The sequence below is a fragment of the Corvus hawaiiensis genome, chromosome 7, assembly GCF_020740725.1.
Source record: "Corvus hawaiiensis isolate bCorHaw1 chromosome 7, bCorHaw1.pri.cur, whole genome shotgun sequence".
NCBI classification, from domain to species: Eukaryota; Metazoa; Chordata; class Aves; order Passeriformes; family Corvidae; genus Corvus; species Corvus hawaiiensis.
The window spans coordinates 26,190,491-26,204,201 of NC_063219.1; the positions used below are offsets into that span (position 1 = coordinate 26,190,491).

Sequence of the window (13,711 nt, forward strand, 5' to 3'; positions counted from 1 at the left end):
CACTTCTGTGCCACTTTCTAAGGACAGAGACAAAGCCTTGCTTTCAGAATGCTCCAAACATGTTGACACCATACTGGTGACCTGACATTCATTTCAACCTGGTTAGTATCACACAAATCACAAGTCTTCAACTACGTAACACTCTAGAAGTTACTTTTTATTACTGTGGCATATTGACAACTGTCCAAGAGGACAAGTTTGGTTTCTGAGTACAAAAAGGAATGAGATCAAACTTGAGAACTGCATAACCCAGTTAGCAGACCCCCACTACCCAGTGACAGAGCAACAAGCTTTGCCTGCAGAACTGATATAGCCTAGATACTTACAGATTCACTATATAGTGTCACCAGAAGAGTCTTAGTCTTCCTCTATGACTCCCAAACCCAGTATTTCGTCCTTTTCTGTGGAGTATTCTCAGTTCCATGCTACGATCCCAGCTCCCTCACGTATTACTTACACTTCCTGGTATAATACCTTTGTATACTCTCCACCTCCCAAAGTCCACACTGCAAAATATAGTCTTTTAGTCCACACACCTCTTCTAATTAAGGAAGAGAAGAAAGAAGAGGACCTGGAGACTAGGCTGATGTGACACAATTATTAGGCTGTTGGCTGGAACTCTCAGCTGCTGGGCCAGACGAAGAGGGGAGAAACTCTCCTGAGGCTGAACTCATCATTCCTTTTCCTTTCACCTCTTCCCAGCATCAACTTTTACAAAAAACTTTAAAAACATAATGCTGAAATCACTGCCACTCCATCAAAGCTGATTCTGCCCAATGAGCAGCAGATTAACTGAAAGACACAGACAACAATCATAAGCTTTGATCTCTTGGCAAACAAAGCTAAGTAAGGTTACTGCCCCATATCATTAGCATTCAAAGAGCTTTCCAGAGAGGCATTATTTCCAGGGGAAAAGAGAAAATAAACCAGTAATATATAACAAAAATCCGTCTTCTTTTTTGTAGACACTGATAATTTCGCTGGCTATAAAGTACCTGACAAGGGATGTTCTGCTGCTTGCAAGAAAACAAATGCACACTGTGTTTCCTTTATAGCTGCTTTTGAAGTGGACAGCTAACTGCTCCAGTGCTTCTGAGGACTGGTCAGTGTGGCAATTGAAAATGAGAATTCTCAATGTAAACAGTATGTCAGACTTTGTAACTGAAAACGTGAGCTTGAACTAAATGCAAGATCTCTTCCAGTCATTGAAAAAGAACCTGAAAGCTGTCCCTTTGCCAAAGAACAAATGTAAAATCAGGCTGCTGATGTGACAGACCCTCACTAAGATCAGAAGCTTCTGAAGACTGATACTCAGAAGGCTGGTACAATGAAAGATGCTTTTCTTGCCTTCCAAGAATTCACTTTTGAGTCATAAATTCTCATTCCTATTTTCAGTACTAGCAACTCAATCACCACACTGAGCCTACCTGTACATACTGTGCTGTACAGGTAGCAACAAGATCTATGCAGCAATTCTCCACAAACTACATGTCTATTCCTTGACAGAAGCAGTACACTCTAGAAATGTGGTCAACTAAATCAAAAGAAACAAAGTAATTCCATATTCTGGTCCCCAGGTTCCATATTCTATGTGGTCTTGACCAAGATTTTCTCATCATCTCTGCAATACAGTAAAAATTACTTTACTGGGGTGTTGCAAAGTTTAGAGTTTGTAAAGAACAGAATAAGTATACTCTGCTTCTGTAAAGGGATTTTGATATTCAGTGTTTGTGTTGTAGGCCCAGAAAAGGGGCTTCTGATAGTTTCCTTTAGGTACTGCATAAGTAATCACCTGATTTTAGCAAACATGGCTCTGAAGGCAAAACCCAACCTTTAAAATACTTTTATTAAACAAACAAACAAACAAAAAAAGTGTAAAAGAAACCCCCAGCCAGTATACACCATATATTGACCTTAAAAGACATTCAAAACACTGATCAAATAATTCTTATTTACAGTTGAGAAAAATATCTTCTGGTGACACAAAAGCTATAAAGATCTACAAAGATCACTTGTTCCCTGCCATCTGCACTTGAGAAATGCTTTCGACTCAGTCAGGATAGGATGCAAGAGAGGACAGAATAGGGTGCTTTGTAAGGAAGGAGGGGCAAAAAGCAATTGCTGTTTCCCACACAGGAGCTGTTGGCCAGTATAAAGTGCAGATATTCCACAACATTTTGCAACTACAGATCATGTTTTTTCCTTTCTATGTGATCTTAATACCATTTTGCACAGTATATTTATACATTAACAATAATGAAAGAACAGCTTATAAAGGAATTAATCTGGTTGTAACAGACAAGTATGTGTGAAGGTGTCATTACTGTCTCTTCAGCTCTGTAATCAGATTTGAATGTCTCTTTCTAAGCAGTGTTTGACTAGTTTGGATTGCTCTGTGTAGACATTACTCCATCCTGGTTACCAGTATTAACTATTATCACTTATCTATCACAGCTATCAGTGTACAGCTGTCATGGCTTCTTCCACTCTGGGTTAGCAGTTCTCAGCAGTGTATGAAATGGAGATAGAACTGAGTCACTCTTCCTTTCAGCACCAGGAGTCTACAGTAACTGTACTAGTTAAAAGTCTAAAAAATCAAAAATCCCAGCTCACAAAACAGGAAAATGTGTAACAGAAAGGGACAGAGACCTTGAGTGGCTGCTGAGCTGACTGGATAGAGCACCTGCAGTACAGACATGACCATAATTACTGATCTGCAGACAGTGTGGCAAAATCAGCACACTTGGCTCTGCTGTGTGCTTTAGATTCTGTTGTGTATTTCAAACTATTAACTTGTGAGTCCCCGGCCTAGAATTTTTTCCCACAAGCCTCTGTGGTGATTTCTGTGGTGCTTTGTTGGGCTTGGTTTTTTTTGCACTATCTTGTTTTTTTGTTTATTTGTTTTGAGTTGGTTGGTTTTCTTAAAGCATGAAAATAGAGATGCTTTCCTTTCTGTAACAATAAAGCTACAAGGTTACCTCCACTAAATACTCAGTATTACCTGATAACCTTGCTGTGACATTTCTGCCTTCCTTCCCAGGAAATGTAACAAGAATTTCAGGCACCAGAGCAGTTCTCATCAAATCTAGTAGTGTTTAGCTGAAAGCAATACAAAGGACAAGCTAAATTCAGTGTTCTAAAGAAAAAAAAAAAAAGCCTTAAAGATATCATTACTTCCCAAATATTTCAGACAATTCCAATCTTCTGTTCTGGTTTTGAAAAGTCAGATGACATTTATACCAGCTGGAAATGTCTCTGGGATTTCTGTTCTCATTTGAGAAAATAAAGATGAATGTACTGTCTTCTCATTAGCATCTTCTTTTGTGCCCCATCTCAAAGAGAGAGCCCTTCCAAAATTTTGCTTGTATTGTCACCATATATCACCAGTCACATCATGTCCAGCTGCAAACAGAAGAAACAGATTTGAAAGAAGCAGCATTGAATTGAAATTATTTCGTACATGTGTTTAGTGCTGAGAAAACAAAGCAAATTTGGAAATCCTTATCATGGAACATAAATGGATTGCACAGAATTTAATACTAATCTGCTATAAAGTACAAAATCAAACCTAAAAATCTCATCTTCACATCATCATATCTGCAATTTATAGATTTTTAAAGTACAGTCCAAAAGTAGAAATCTGTCTGTTATCAAAGGTTCTTTAAAACCATCTACATCATCAGCTTAAGCCTTGGAGACAGATTTGTAATGAGTCAGCCCGTAAAAGATGGCTAAAATATTTATTAAAAAACCTGATATCCTTGAATTTCAGTTTTCAACCCATATAACTAACTGTTCAAGATCTACAAACTTTAAAAAATGCTATTATAGTAAATTATACCAATCCACTATCAAATGCATGGCCTTTTGAAACAATCTAGAGGACACATTTCACCCACGTAAACACCTATGTTACTACATAACGTAGTATTTGCCATCATGAAATTACACACCTGGCTAAGTCTTACAATAGCAAGTAAGTAATTTCACATGGCTCTTCTGATTCAATTCCTTAGGTGTTTTTAAGCCATGCACTCTAATATCTACTGTTTTAAGAAGCATTTGGCTCTCTCATTGTACCTTTCACTTAGAGCTTAATTCTAAAGCCACAGCATATCTTTATGGTACTCACCAGATCATCGACATCACCACCTTCATCTGCAGGAGGCAGAATTTCATTTTTCAGTTCTTTTGGAGCCAAGAACTAAAAATACAAATGTATTTATATGATACTGACAAAACTGAAAACCTTTAATGTTAGATTAACAGAATGTCTCCTCTGTATATCAAAACAAACCCACCTGTACTTAAAAATCAGGAAGAAAATTTTTATGGTTTCCCCCCCTCCAAAACCATCTTAAACTACAACAAAACTTCATAAGACTTGCTTTTAAAGGATTTTTTGGTGAAGTGTGTCAAAAACCAGACAAAAGGATATGGTTCTTGAGACAACACATGGTTAAGGTTGTAGAACACCCGGTGATAAGGATGCTGCAAATATTATTCCCAGTCTCAGGGGGAGATAAGCAAGGTGCATAGAAGAGAAATCATTTGAAGTCTACTAAGTCCACAGAAACAACCTCAGGCACAAAAAGTTTTTGAGACATCAATGGCTGGAGCCTGGAACTATGCATTTTTCTCTGCCCATCCCTTTTTGTCCACCATCAGACATGGGATTCTGGGTTAGATGGAAATTTTTTCTGTTACAATTTGACCAGCTTTATGTTCTTAAAAATATTGTGTGCAGCTACAGAATGATCAAGGATAACAAACTGCCCCCCCCCCCCATATGAATACACACATGAGCTAACCAATGGCTTCTTTAAGACATTTCCTACACACAGCATTCTAGTTCTGTGTTGAACTTACAAGCTTCCCCATTTAATTCAATTAACACTTACCAAATGAACAAAGACATGAATTTTAAAAAAAACCCAAACCTCTAACATGCTAGACTGTTAGAATGCCAGTCTTAAAAACAGAAAATTCATTATGTAAAATTGCATTGCCGTAGCTGCTGATACAACTCACCATATGCCCTTCACTTAAAGCATGACATTCATAAACAGAAGAGAAAGGTAAGTTACTCAGATACTATAAAAACTGAAATCAAACATACAGGCAATATCTGGAGTACAACCACCTCCAAATTATTTCACAGACTTTCCTCTTAGCCTAAAAATACCCCAACTAAAATTGTAGGAAAAAAAATAGCAATACTTAACTCTTATTTTAAAAAGCATCCAGTTGTCTACAAGTCTTAGTTACTACATTTTTACCAATATCCTTAATATAAAATCTTTTTCTTTTCTTATTAAAATGCACCAGAACGAATATACAGAGCCAGAAACAATCTTGCCCCCCAATAAAACATAGATGTGAAGCTGAGGAGGAAAAGCCACATTCCAAGACTGAGTTCTGTCACCCTTAAGTCAGAAACAACTTCAGTATAACTCCAGATGATGAAAGAGAACAGCTAAGTAGAAAACAGCCACATTAAACAGACTATAAATACCTGCTTAGATAACTCTTTTGTGCTAAAATGGAGCTGCTGTTCAGCTGGGGACTTCAACTGCATCAGCCAGAGAGGTTGTGGAAGAGGCCCTGGGATCCCTATCAACATCACCAATCTCTGAGACAATACACTTGTAATGTGAAAAGCTTAAACATTATTTTAAATAAATAAAATATTCTGATCCTTCTCTAGAACCCTAGTAACAGCTTTAGACATGGGGTAAAACTCTGTGACTTTCCTTTTGCATCCTCTAGGATGAAAAGCAAATACATCATGTTTGGATAACACCAAAGACAGAGGATACAGGCAACCTCTGCCCCGTAGTCTCAGCGACCAAAGGTCAGACCTTTCCTACATCCTAAACAGCAACATCCAAGAGGAATGTAGAAATCTCACTCCACAGACAACATTCATGTTTTAACATGCTGAGTTTAACTTATCATAGAGATTCTGTAGCTGAAAAAAAAAGAGGCAGGGAATGTGACAGGGCCAGAAGGAATTAGAATTTCAGGATGCCGTTATGTCTGTGTATCTTTTTTGTTGGAAGAGATCTTAATCTAGTAGTAATATAAAGCACATACTTGAAACTAAAACCTAATGACATTTGTCAGCTCTGAAAGGCTTTTTGTGCCAGATCAAATTTCCTTTTTTCATATTTAAGAGTCAAATGCTTTTTCTGAAAGTAGCATATTTTGCGAAATTTTTACCGTCAGCTTTCTCACACTGAATTACACAAAGGAAGCCAGAAGCTAGAGATATGTACAATGAAGATTTGCAGTAAATTGAAACCTGAAGTTTCCATCAAATGCTGAACATCCAAAGTTGGGTTTTTTTTCTGAAAACCTGTTTTACATTTATGCAAACGCAAATTACATATAATAGCTGTGCTGAAATCCATTATCTTCCCCAAAGCAACCAGAAAAAGCACTTGACATTCCTGCTCTTTTAACCTACCATCCTTGTGCTCTAAAAAGAGTATCTCCACTGTTACAGGGGAAAAAAAAACCATTTTTCTCAGTGAGAGGAAAATATGCATGGATAACCTACATCAAGCAAAAAGAAAAAGGAAACTTTGACCTGTCTAATAAGCAGCTTGGTAAGTCTTTCTTTTTCCTGCAGACAGCAACCCTATAAAACCTGTAATCTTACAGACAAAACAGTCCTGAAACTACTAGCAGCTAGTAAACAGCACGTAAGAGAAAGGGCTCTTGTGTCACACAGGACTACACTGATAGACAAGCCCATGACCTACAGGATTGCACATAACCTCTACAGAGGTGAAGAAAACATGGACCTTACTCTGTTGGGAGATACTTGAAAAAAATCCAATATAACCCTTTAGTGAAAGGTATTGCCTTCGGTACAGAACACAAATCAACCACTTTTGCAATCTGCTGTAGACCTAGGAATGCTGGCTTTGTATCACACAGGAAACCTGTGGCAGGGTTTAATTGGACCAAAGAGGACTAGATTTTATACCAGCCCCACAACATCAAGATAAAATATTCTATCCCTGCAGATCTTACTCCAAGAATATGCAGTCTCCCAGTTTCTTAATGAAAAAGTCATGAGCCCTTAACAGACATGGGAAATCAGGTTCTGGGTTTGGATTTGGACAGTGTGTGGGGAAGTGGTCATCTAGTGAATACCTGGAATTGCCAACTGCTTAGTCAGCAAAGGATGCAACCCAATTACTCTGGAAGTTAAGGTAACTGCCATGTTAGAGAACTCTGCAGCAGACCTGATTTCATGCAATATCTCTTATTCCCCCAATTTAATGGGAAGATACAGTTATTGCATGACCTTCAATCAATCAATCACAAAATGACCTTCAATCAATCACAAAATAGTTTCCTGTATTACAATATATGGTGATTGTAGGATGATGGTAAACAGAAATGTAAATTTGCAGTCAGTCTACAGCTGCTTTGCTCCAGCTTAGCCTGGCAGCTGTGAATCTAGTCCATGGTACTCTATAATTTGCGCTGCATTCCTATGCAGGCACAGTATTTTTTAGCCACCACAAGCTCACAGTGAAGACAATGGTATGCTGCAAGGTCTTTGTGATTAGTAGAGATTTCCTTAAGGAACACTGGCTACTTCACACAGCATTAGCACATTTTTTGAGCATCAGTGGTAGTTTCAGAACAGAAAGTAAAGTTCTCAAGAACAATATTGTCTGAGGAAGTTTTCAAGTAAATTCATAGCACTTGAAGTAGATAAAGACTGATACTCTTTAAAACCACCACTGAGGGAAAAGTTGCTCTATACATTCATGTGTAATGAGAAATACCAGTAGGTCCTTCATGTCTAGAAAAATCATCATACTCAGTCATTTGTATCCTGCACATGTGCTCAGCTTTCTGGACTCTTAGTTTGTTAGCTTTTCATTTTCATGACATTTCTCTGCCTTCTTCACCTTGAGGTAAATTGTTACAGATGAAAAAAGCAGTTTCTAAAATACAACCTTTTTCTGCTCATTAACTAACTCATAGAGAACCTACTTCTACCCACTTCTGGCTATTGCTAATGGAAGGCCTGGAAGTTGCAAAAATCAATGGGGCATCTTTTATAAAAGCTACTTCTCTGCAAAATAGTGATTTAGCCACAGGTTTACCTTTGGGGGTCTGTGATACAAGGACCTTTCACCTAAACTAGCAGCCTGATACAAAAACATCCTTCTTATCCTCTCCACACAAATACATTTTTTGACAGCAGATCTGAATTCTGCTTCCCTCCAAAGACAAGGCACCATTCTGCCTGTTAGAATTCAGTCCTTTGTAACCTGGACATCCTTCATTCATCACTGCAGTTACTGAAATGCTATGTATGTGTAGAAATTATACCTGTAAATAGTCCAAAACCCCCATTTCCAAAAGGATCTAATATGGTCACCAATAATACCCCCAGCATCATGTATGATGTCCACCAATCCACAAGAGCTGCATAAAGTGGAAAATACTGGTATCACTGTATGTATGGTGAAAACACAACAACTTGAATTGCTGGAGTTCACAAAACCTTTCAAAAAAAAGGTATTGGATTTTTGAACTCATTCTACCAGTGAGAACACATTTCTTTCTGTGAAGTTCAAATAGTGATCTTACACAGGTAAACAGTACTCTGCTGTTCCACTAACACTGAGTCGCTGAAGTTCCTATTCTTTCTAGAGGATATTTTCAGATAATTTCACTACATGCTACTTTTTAAAGACCAATTAAAGTAAAACATTGTAGTACATGCTAAGGTATTTTTGCTCTGAAATGTGGAAGTTTCAATTGTGTGGCAAAAGAACATTCTTATTTCTTCATATGGATCTTATTTCATTCAGCTGAAGATTTATCCACGTAAGAAATTCTTCAGTTCCACAGCAAGGGCTCTACACAAACAGATGCTCATTAAAAAAAAGGTACCTTTTCAGCCTCTTCACCAGTCACCGAACTTTCCTCTGCTTCATCGTTAGTGATCAAAGAAATTCTGTCTGAAAAAAAAAAAGACATATAAAAATATCATTAGAAGGCTTCCCAAAAACTCACGTAATGTTAGAAGTGAAAAAAGTGTTTCACGTTCCAACTTCTGGATGTGTCATCATCACCAGCAAAAAAAAGAGTATTGCTCAAAGGAAAATGTGACTTGCATAAATGAGTCAACTATGATATAAAATATGATATAAAAATAAATTAATGAGCATATTCATAAGCTTGTGGAAGTATCCATTTAGGAAACTGCTAATATTGTGACAATCAAACTAATGAGACACTAAAATCATAGATCACAGATGAAATGCTGACAATCTATTCAAAATTACACTTTTAGTCTTTCACAGCATGCTCTTAGGTCCTCAGAAAATATTAACTCCTAGCATTCAGACACTTGTGCTGTAATTACCTAGTCTGACTACCAAAGTACTGGTCCTGCCCCACTTTGCTCCTTGCTTGTGCCAGCAGCACCACCCTGTGCAGTCATGTCCCACCCCCCCCCAAAAAAAACATTGAAGAAATCTCTATTTCTTTTGACCCCAACGGTTTTTCCAGTCTAGCTCATCACTTGGCCACACAAATGCTTGTGCCTGAAAAAGCAGCTGTGGGTGTGAGAGCAAAGAATAGGAGACGCATAAAAATTTCAGCAGCAGCATAAGCGCAGTATCACCTTCATGTGCCCAGAGAGCCACATGGCAGGGGTTTCATGAAACAAAGGAACTTGTCAGACAGATCTCCCTTTCTTCTGAGCCACTAACTCATTAACTTACATCCATCCTCTTTTGGTGACTGCAGTCACTCACGACAAGGCCCAACGCACACCACATTTGGTAGAAAAGACGTGACGGGTGATGTGGCAAGAAGGAGAGAAAACAGGACTTCTGCTCTTGGTAGCAGCAAGTAAAAAGCAATTTCAGCTGCCTACTGGAGCAGCCAGATTATGCATAAAGCATCAAGATTTCATTTCACCATGTTCTTAAAGGAAGATAATCTATGCTGTATGAAAATATCATCTCTTTTTGTGTTTGTTTGATTTTTCCCTCAAAAATGTACTCCAGTTTGTCAAAAAGTCTGATTTATACTAACTAAAAATTATTCATGGCTTTTAAAAGATCCAAGTTTGCTGTTTTTAAAGTTTATTGGTTTCTTTTTCCAAATTTATATGGAGAAGGTCCCCTACAGCACTACTGAATATAATACTCTTGCAGTGTTGTCCTGTGCCAGTTTTTTCACATTGTTAAACAAATTCCCATCCTGTATTTCAATGGAGTTGGATGAAGAAGACATTACAGCACGTCTGGAGTTCACCACTTTGAATGGTACTATACAAAAGCACATCACTGCATTTTATAGCATGCACCCTTAAGAGATACAGGTAGGCATTTAACATTTTCTTAGCATTGGTTCCATATAAAAACAAGAGAATGATGTAAAAGATTTTTTTTTAGGCCACTATGTTTTGTATTTGTGAAAATGTTCCTTTATTTATCTCTTGCGTAGTCTCTGAATGTCTTTTAGAATGGCACTGCCTTGTATCACCCAGTTTAATCATAGGTAGGTGCCATATCACCACATATTCTGCCCTTCAGGTTACTTAAATACAAAATGATCAGTGACACATTTCAACGCTATCTATGACGTTTTGGAAGCTTAAACTGCAAGAATCTTTTTATAGCTCTACTGCATGAGTTTTTCCCATTTATTCTGAAAATTCAGCTGAAATTGCGTCTTCTTCTCCGTACCCCATAACATTTAATTTGTGTTTCTTCTTCCACAATTAATTTACCATTTCAACAAGACTTGGCAGTGCATTATGAATAATGCTGATATGAAACTATTACTGCAGAAAAGGAAGCTGCAACATGGAAGTTGTTAGGGTTTTTTTTTTTAAATAGGCTGCAGGAATGAAGCATATCAAAATGCTGCAGTGGGGTTAGTCTAAGTGCCCCACTGCTAACAAAGTTTTCTTACTTAATGGGTAAATGCATAATACAACGAGAAATTGTCTAATTTTTTTGAAATGCCATCCTACCTTGTATCATGATATCCCAGAAATCAGCTAACGCTTTATCTTCCAACTTTGATTTCAGGGCCTGCAGAAAGTCATTAAAGCACTTCACCTTGGACAGCTGAAAAAATAGAACAGCAACTGTAAACAAGAAATACTAAAACTATTAAAGAGCACTGCAAATTTAACTCTTCATGAAGTCATTTAACACAGTGAACACAAAAGTCTATAGAATTTGGTTTTTATTTCTATTAAAACCATGAGTTCTAAGGAAAGGTGAGCCACAAAAACTGCCTTTCAGAAAGCTAGTAAGACTTTCTTGTAATTAGCCTTGTTGAAGAAGAAAATTGTAGGATTACATCTTTTCCTTGCACAAGCATCAGGTCATAAGCCTTCTGTTTTATGTTTCAAAGAAAACAAACAACAGCAAATAATACCAGAGATGCTAGTCCCCATTCCAGTAAGAATAAAAACCCCCATAAAATGCAACTCTATTTCTAAAATTTGAAACATATTTAAAGTTAAATTCTTTTTGCTGCAGCAATACATTTTCAAGTTTCTAATACAGAAAACAGGCCCATTGTGCCTTTAATTTGAAAGAGATAAGAGTATTCACACAATAACATTACCTTCATGGCCTCCTCTCTAAAGACTCTGATACAGTCAATCCCTTTCATGTAGTACTGTGAACCTTTATTTTCCAGGAACTGATCAATGCGGTTTATCAACTGCTGACTCACTGGAAGACAAGGAGAAATCAATCAATCAATCACAGAATGCACGCTCTCAAGGAAAAAAAAACCCTTTTCTTTTACATCTCTCTTTTTCTACTCCACAGGCATCTAAATAGTTAATCATACCCACACTGCCTCAAGCTACACAAGTTGATAATTGTTATCTAAGCTAGTGACAATTATTTCAGCCTCTCTGGAAAAGCCAGATATACTAGGAAGAACCTCAAGCATGCCCAAGGTATACTTTTCCCTGAAAGCCTAGAAAAAATGCAGTGGCCTGATTTGTTTGATAAAAATTTGGGATTCTAAAGCTTAGGGAGGTTAATGTTCTACAACACAAGCATATTCCCTAAACATCCTTTGCAATAGATGCATATTTCAATAAAAGCATTAAATTTATGAAAAAGGTAAAATAATGTCAAACCAGCATGTGTAGGGTGATTGCAGTTAAAAGATGTTGCTGAAAAAAGTTAAAAGATGTTATTGACCTCACAGTATGTCTTGTCTCTTGTACAGGCAGTTTGATAATTTTTCATCAGGGCAAAGATGTTACGATTACAGAGATTATAAACTGTGCGTGCCTGACAGAAAGAAGTAGAGGTAATCAGTGAGGATGTCTATCAAGGGAGATTAACAGCATTGTTGCCATTGAGGAAAAAAATTCAGGAAAGCTCTCTGAACAAGTCACAGCATCTGCCTGTCCTGTTCTTGTACTGTTAAAGACCAGTTAGTGGATTAGCAGAACCTCTCCCCTGACCTATAGCCCTTCCCAGCTCCAGATGTTATGGGCATAGATGTCACTTCAAGTATCCCAGCTATGGAAGCATCAAAAAAGAAAATCACCTGCCAGAGTGGTGGAAGAAACAAGAGGTAAAAACATCAAGAAGGAGACATTGTTTAAGTACTGTGTTCCACTCTGCTCACTGTGAGCATGCACAGCACTGGCTGTTATATTATTTTCTATTAAATGCCTAATTGAACTGAATCTGAAGGACAACATCTCTGAATAGAGTGAAACAAGGCATGTTTGATATTCTCCCACGAGCTTTTAACGGTTTCTAGAAAAGGAGGCAGATAATGGTTCTGCCCAACAGCAGCTGCTGCACAAGAAAGTGCTAAAGTGACTACAGTGCCAGAGGTAATCAGCTCACTGTATTTATTTCATCAGTAGCTGACAAACTAAATTGAAGTCTCACCACTTAAGCTTCCCAAGTAAAGTCAGTCCATTTTATTCATGGTTAATGATTTTCTCATTAAATGTTCTAATTTCTTATGAATTGCACTAATAAAAGCAAGTCCTGCTGGTGTTTTCAGTGGTGGTGGTGTTTTTTTTAAACACTGCCTTCTCATTGATGTGTTAAATTAAAACCCCAGGCACTATGAGGGTGCAATAAAAGTCTTTATTGTCAGAATGATTCCAGCATACTGTTTGAAATTATCAGATACTCTACTACTTCTTTTGCATTTAATTTTTTTAAATCCCTTTCCATTTGATTGCCCTGGCAGCCATCAGAAAAAAAACCACTTTCTTGCTACTGACTGTGACGTGCCTCCTTTTGAAACCTGTTGTAAGGAACCAAAGGAAACTTGCAATGTTTTGCCAGGCAATGAGAGTCCATAACACATGCAGCAAACAGCTTACATGGTAACAGTATTTAAAGTCAGATTCCTCTAACATCCTGAAATAGCTTGGCTAAAGAGTTGTTCTGTCCATTGGGTTTCCCTTAAATGATAGGCCAATGATTGATGAATCTAAAATAGATAAAAATTCCTATGTTCTGATTAGACTACCAAATTACTTCAGGGGGCCAAAAGCTATACTAAAGACAGTAGATAAGGAAATTCTTGAAGTGGTTGCTGTTCCTTTACACTTCTAATCCGAGAACTTCGCTGATTTCCTGCTGCCTTTTCATTAGTCTGAATCTTTGGGTCTGGATGCTGCAAAAAATAGATGTCCCTGTTTTTGGAGCAAGGC

The 13,711-nt window shown here is 37.6% G+C and overlaps 1 protein-coding gene across 3 annotated transcripts in view; it reads right to left on the reverse strand.

Moving 5' to 3' along the window:
- Positions 1–1,827: 1,827 nt before the first annotated feature.
- The window catches only part of XRCC5 (X-ray repair cross complementing 5), a 50,291-nt gene continuing 38,407 nt past the window's right edge, over positions 1,828–13,711 (reverse strand). The window contains exons 17-21 of one of the 3 annotated variants that reach the window (XM_048309720.1): positions 11,632–11,741; positions 11,027–11,123; positions 8,929–8,996; positions 4,133–4,204; positions 1,828–3,402 (exon numbers count right to left, since the gene is read on the reverse strand). In XM_048309720.1, coding sequence (XP_048165677.1) covers positions 3,388–3,402; positions 4,133–4,204; positions 8,929–8,996; positions 11,027–11,123; positions 11,632–11,741 — 362 coding nt within the window. In that variant the 3' untranslated portion in view covers positions 1,828–3,387. Of the gene's footprint in view, positions 4,205–8,928; positions 8,997–11,026; positions 11,124–11,631; positions 11,742–13,711 lie in introns of those variants that run through there. The other 2 variants (XM_048309719.1, XR_007204804.1) reach the window with 2 other exon arrangements.